This window comes from Heloderma suspectum, chromosome 4 (genome assembly GCF_057233095.1).
Source record: "Heloderma suspectum isolate Gila_16-S chromosome 4, 16-S_ref, whole genome shotgun sequence".
Taxonomy (NCBI): domain Eukaryota; kingdom Metazoa; phylum Chordata; class Lepidosauria; order Squamata; family Helodermatidae; genus Heloderma; species Heloderma suspectum.
In genome coordinates, this window is record NC_139461.1 from 310,177,815 (window position 1) to 310,183,814 (window position 6,000).

At 50.9% G+C, this 6,000-nt stretch overlaps 1 protein-coding gene across 1 annotated transcript in view; it reads right to left on the minus strand.

Annotated features, from left to right (window-relative positions):
* SCRT2 (scratch family transcriptional repressor 2) overlaps positions 1-5,093 on the minus strand; it is a 47,495-nt gene extending 42,402 nt beyond the window's left edge. Inside the window, exon 1 of the mRNA XM_084848432.1 lies at positions 4,962-5,093. Within this exon, the coding sequence (XP_084704558.1) occupies positions 4,962-5,093 (132 nt within the window). The remainder of the gene's footprint in view (positions 1-4,961) is intronic.
* Between the last annotated feature and the right edge of the window lie 907 nt (positions 5,094-6,000).

Below are 6,000 nucleotides of genomic sequence, written 5' to 3' on the forward strand. Positions count from 1 at the left end.
CCATAAATTAATCAACTAAAACATTTGTTGATTTATCTAAATGTGGTCACACACCTCTTTGCACAGACAAACTTGCTTGCTCCTTTGAAGAGGATGAGGAAAGCATAGCTCCAACACAATGCAGCTGCATGCATGGATGCCTGTGGCTGATGGCTTGCTGGGCCAATGGCAAAATGCCCTGCTTTTTTTTCTCTCCCCCCCCCCTTTTTTTTGCAGGTCTGATCGTTCTTCCCCTGGGTTCTCTCCCTTGGGGGAAGGAATCCATATGGTCTTGCTGCTTTCTTTTGCCATTGATCTGCCATCTCCCCCACTCCCCAGACCCAAGACAAGAGAAAAGAGCTCTTGCCAGTCAATTTGTCTTTGTTTTGCCTTGGTTCCACCAGGGGAGAATCAACTCTCTACTTCCTGGAGATGGTTAACAACCTCCTAGAACATTGTTCTGCACATTCCCCATGGAAATGAGGGGAAAATGACAGGCACTCCCAGCGGAATATCCCCACTGACAATGCTTGAGGACTCTTGCTACAAAAGCCAATGAAATGTTACACATGAGCATATCATGCAACACCACAACAACATGTGAACAGCATCACAATGAAAGACACAAAACATTTCCATACGCCCTGCACTTATAAACCAGGGAATGAAGATTTGACACATGTATCAGTGGGGTGGTAAATCTGTCTGGGTTTCTGTCAGAACCAGTCCAAACTCAAAAGGAGCTATCCAAAGTGCTGAACCCTTTCCCCAAAATGGGTCCAGCACCTTGTATAGCTCCTTTAGAGTTATTATTTCTATACTGCCCACCAGCCAAAGCTCTTACGAAGCTTTACAAAGATTAAAAGCCACTTCTGTCAGAACCAGACTGGTTCTGACAGAAACCCAGAGCGGACTTACTGCCCCACAGAAATAGGAGCCACCAGCCTCCACTGACATCTATGGAACAGCGGAAATGAAACTTGGCATTCTGAAAAGCGCTGTGTGACTGGCTCCAGAAGAGGGTAAGGCAGGGCAGTTGACAGGGCCCCCACACCAAGTGGGCGCACTATGTAGACATATGCAGTGATGTTATCCTGGCAGAGCCTTGCCCCATCCAGCCTGTATTCTCTGTTCTGATTGACAGCAGCTCTCCGGTGACTCAGGCAGAGAGAGGTTTTTCCCAGCCCTGTGTTATTAACTGGAAATACTGGGGCCTGAACCTGGGACCTTTCGCAAAGCAGGTGGTCTACTACTGAGCTGCAGCCTTGCTTCCAGAGGAGGCTTCAGGAAGCTGAACAAATGAAGGCTCTCCAAGGTCTTTGCTTACCCCTTAGTCCTCCAACAGCATTGTAGCTGAGGCGACCAAGGCATAAATGAACATAACAACACTTTCAGTGGATGGCTTGGGTGGATAGGGGCCTTTAGTTCCCTCTACTGCCCAGTGAGTGGGAATTGAGGGCATTGTTTTGGACTAACAGACACTAGCGAAGGTGCAAATTTTGTGAATGGCGAAGCTGTTCTTTGGTCACAATACAGACAGTTGGAAAGTGAGTTTCATTTATTAATGTAAGCTTCAGCACACATCGCTCTCAGGGTGCCTAACAGTTCCAAAGGTTCTATGCCACCTCTTTTTATCCTCACAGCATCCCTTTGAGGTAGGTTAGGCAGAGAGAGAGACAGGAGAGAGAGAGGCCCAAGGTCATCCAGTGAGCTTCATGGCTCAGTGAGGATTTGAACCTGGGTCTCCCCAGTCCTATTCCAATACTCTAACCACTGAACCAGGCTGCCTTGCTTGTACAAGCCATCTGGGCAGAGGATTCTGGAGTGTTCACTTTGCACCAACACAGCCCACTCCATCCCTTATTGGTTTAAGGAGATCCCTTTATGGCCTCTTGTCCCAAAATTACCCAAATCCTGAACTTAGGTTTCTATTTCCCTTCCTTCCGGCCCAAGCTGAAAATGGTGGGCTTGGAAATGTGCAGACTTCAGTGAAATCTCAGATGTCAGATGGAGATTGAGCAGGACTTCCAGTAACTGGGGGTGGGGCTTGGGGCTTGAAAAGCCCCTAAGCAGCTGCTTTCTTTCCTCCCCGTTTTCCTGGCTCCTGTCCCTATAGGATATTCCACATCCTCAATCTTCAGATCCTTCTACTTTCTCTTTCCCATTGCCTGCCAAAAGGTTTCAGATCCCCCCCCCCACACACACACACCAGCCCTTTAAAAATAAAGTGAAAGAGGGGTGTCTGTTAATTTTTCATAGACGCTTCTGATCATAGGAGCTGGGTTTCTTTGCTATAGTTTTTTTCCCCCCAAGAACAGAACATATAGCCCAATAACACACACACACACACACACACACACTTGCCTAGAGTATGGCACAATACATGTACTCAATACTCAGGACATGGTTCTGCTACTACCTTGCATGTATGTGGATTTTATTTTGGATTGTGAGAGGGCACAAACCTATGCATGTTTAAACAGAAAGAAGTCCGACAACTAACAGCATTCCCCTGTTGTAGGACTTTTCTCTGTCTAAACATGCATAGGATTGCACCCTAGGTCACCTTGAAGCCTCCACCCTGGAAAGGAGAGGTGAATGAATGAATATCTGTGTTCATCAGTTTTTTTTTTTGTTTTTTTTAAGGACTGGAGTATGGCAAGTCAGACTACTGACAGCTCTTGGCCAGGATGGCTTCATCACTCGGCCAGAGATCACAAGGGGATTCCTCTCCCCACCTCCTCCCCAAGTCCACAGTAGCTTTCAGGCCTGGGGGTGGGAGGAGCCCATGAAGGGAGCCAAAGCCTCCATGGGCCAGGTGGGGAACTTCCATGGGCTGTAAATTCCCCAGCACTGGCTTAACGGAGCAACCATTTGTAAGGCAGTGTACTTCTGAACAGTAAACACATGGGTGCGACAGGAGGGGAAGACTGCAGCCAGTGGAGGCTGGTGGAGCCAATACCAGTGGGGCAAAGCACCTTGGAGAGCTCCTTCAGAGTTCTGAGTAGTTCTGACTGAAACCCAGAGCGGATTCACCACCTCACTGGCATTGGAGCCACCAGCCTCCGCTGCTTCATGCCCCGCTGGTTGTGAGTGTTGAGAGGCACCTGGCTGATAGCTGTGAGAATACCGGAGCAGACGACCTTTGGGTCTGATCGAGCAACACAATTCTTATGTTCTTATAAAAAGATCTATACAATATACAGAACAACCACATCAATGCGCAATGCTGGAAAATGCAAGTCACATCCCATCAAAGTTGATCACAGAACGCATGTAGGGTTCAGTGGATTGGGGCTACACCACACACAGCAACAAAGCTCCTTGCAAGCCACCACAACCACACAGAAAGGAACTAAATACTCCTGTGCACGAGGCACATTTGACTCTGTAGGAAAGCCTTCCCCAACCTAGTGCCATATGTGTCGGGCTATAACTCCCATCATCCCCACCCAACATGTCCAACAACCATGCTAGCTGGAGATGATGGGAATTGTAGTTCAACACATCTGGAGGCATCAGGTTCATCCTTGATACAACAATACAAACACTCAAAAAGACTATATTAGCCAACCCATTTTCCTTCATTTCATTGGGTTTATCCAGTGTTGGTCCTGGCTAACTTAGGTCCCATTCATTTCAGTGGTTTTACTAACCTTGGATTCTACCCATATACATCGGAGCAATGCACATAGCAAGGAAAAACACACATGCCCCTTACATACACACACACACACACACACACACACACACCAGAGAATGGGGCATAACTTTTCAAATGCAGGCACAGCCTTCTTGCAAAGTAAGAATAGGACTGGCTCCCCCATAAGTCATGCACCCAATTTCCTACATGAACATGGGAGTGGTGCAGGGTGGGGGTGGGTGGACAGATGGGTACAGATCCATGGAGGGGCACAGGTTGAAGGATATTGCCACTTTGAGTCATAAACTTGAGAGATGGAAGGCAGAGGAGAGAAGCTGTTCCTGGCTGGCTGGGAAGCAGAGAGAGAGGGGGGTGGGGCGCCTTCTCTCCCTTTGTAGGGGATAGATGAAAGGGAGCGTGTAAGCATCTCGAATCTGGACGGGGGTCCATTCCACAGAGTAGAACTGGAAGACTTTGGTCATCCCATCTTGGGCAGGGACTCCTTTGGTGACCTTGAGCAAATTTCTCTTGTCCCTCTTTATAAATATTATAAAGATATTTATAATCGCTCATTATCCTTTCTCATCCAACAGAAATGGGTTGAAGCTGAACTCAAAGACCCTCTTCTTGTCTAAGTGAAATAGCTTCCCAGTTATATTATCAGGGCCACTGACACCAGCACTTTGCATGGACTGTTTGCAACCCCCCCCTTTCTATCGCGGTGTTTCCCAGCTGGTCCACACGACCACCAACTGGACCTTGGGAGGTCATCAAATCTCCCAACTCTGTCCTTTTCCAATGCACCCACCCCTTCTCTGCCATTCCTGTGCACCCGGGGATCACACACACTTGTGCACCCAGGACAATCCCTCAGGCTACAGTTTGCGGCGTGTGGTGTAGGAAGCACACGAGACCCCTGCTCTACACGCGGGTTTTTGTTGTTGTTGTTGTTGTTGCTTGCTTGCTTGCTTTCTTGCTTTCTTTCTTTCTTTCTTGAGAGCATCCCTTTTTGGAAGGCCCACTGGCTGCGGTATGAGAAATCCTGCCCGTGTCTGGTTCTATTCTCTAGAGACTCAGGGGACACTATGGTTGACTGAGAATGGAGGGGGCAAGAAAGAGACCCAGTAGAACCCAATTTTTGATAAGCGAGAGAACACCAGGCAAAGGATCTGAGAAGGGGCAAGATGCTTGTTCCCCATTCCGGATACATACCCTCTTGGCTCCTCACATAACCTCTTGTGTGCCCCCCGTTACACCCCCTTTTTGTCCTCCCCCCACATGCCCCCCCCCAGCCTTCTCGGGGCACCTTTGGCCCTCCCAGAAGCTTACCATCGTCCACCCCGGGGGCGCTGTCCCCCAGGGGTCCCGCCAGCTCATTGTACGAAGTTTCCAGGGGGTGGTAAGTGGGGGCGGCCGGGCCGGGCTGGAACGCGTCCGCTTTGATCTTCTTGACCAGGAAGGAGCGAGGCATGGTGCGCTGCGGAGCCGGGGCGCTGCCTGCCGCCTCCTGAGCCGCGATCAGCACTTTGGACAGCTCCCGGGCGCCGGCGCTCCGGTTGGGAGGAGGAGGGAGGCGGAGACGGGAATGGGGAGGGTCGGGAGGGGGAGGGGGAGGGGATGGAGGCGCAGGGAAGCTGCCGAGGAATAGCTGAGCTCAGCAGCGCGCTCCTGCCCCCCCCCGTCTTTATATGGGACGCAGGCTGCGGGGAGGGAGATCGGGTGGAGCGGGTCGGCCCTTTAATCCATCAACTCTCCCCCAGGACCATGAGCGCGTGAGCAAGGCCGGGCTAAAGGATGGGGCGTGCGGTGGTGGTACGGGAAGCTTGTGAGAGGCAGGGAGAGAGCGAAAGTGGGGGTTGGGGAAGGGGGAGGGGGGAGGTGGAGGGGGGAAGCAGACAAGGGCAACGGGTTTGGCAGTGCGGCGGGGGGGGCGGGGAGGAGAGCAGGGGGGAGGCAATATTCCTTTGCCCATCTGGTTAACAGTGCAACACTCACAGACGACCGGAGCCCAAGGTCTGAGCCTACCCACACTTCCTCCACTCATTCTCTGCTCCCCCCCCCCCCCAACACACACCTCGTCTCACCCACGCGGTGCCAGCCCATTTCATCGCAGGAGGAATTTGCTGGCATAACAAAAGTAGATCGGGAGGAAAGGCGAGAAAGAAGAAGAGACGCCTGTCTATCATCTGTTCCAAAATCGTTGTGGGAGAAGGGCTTTTTTGGGGGGCACCCCAAAAGTAAAATGGAACGAACTGGGGTGGGGGAAGAGCAGAGAGGAAGACAGCAACGCAGACGATCTCTCTTCTGTCCATCCCTTCATCTCCTTCTTTCCCCACAGCTCCATCATAGGCCTGCAGGCAGCTCTACCCATTTTGGGA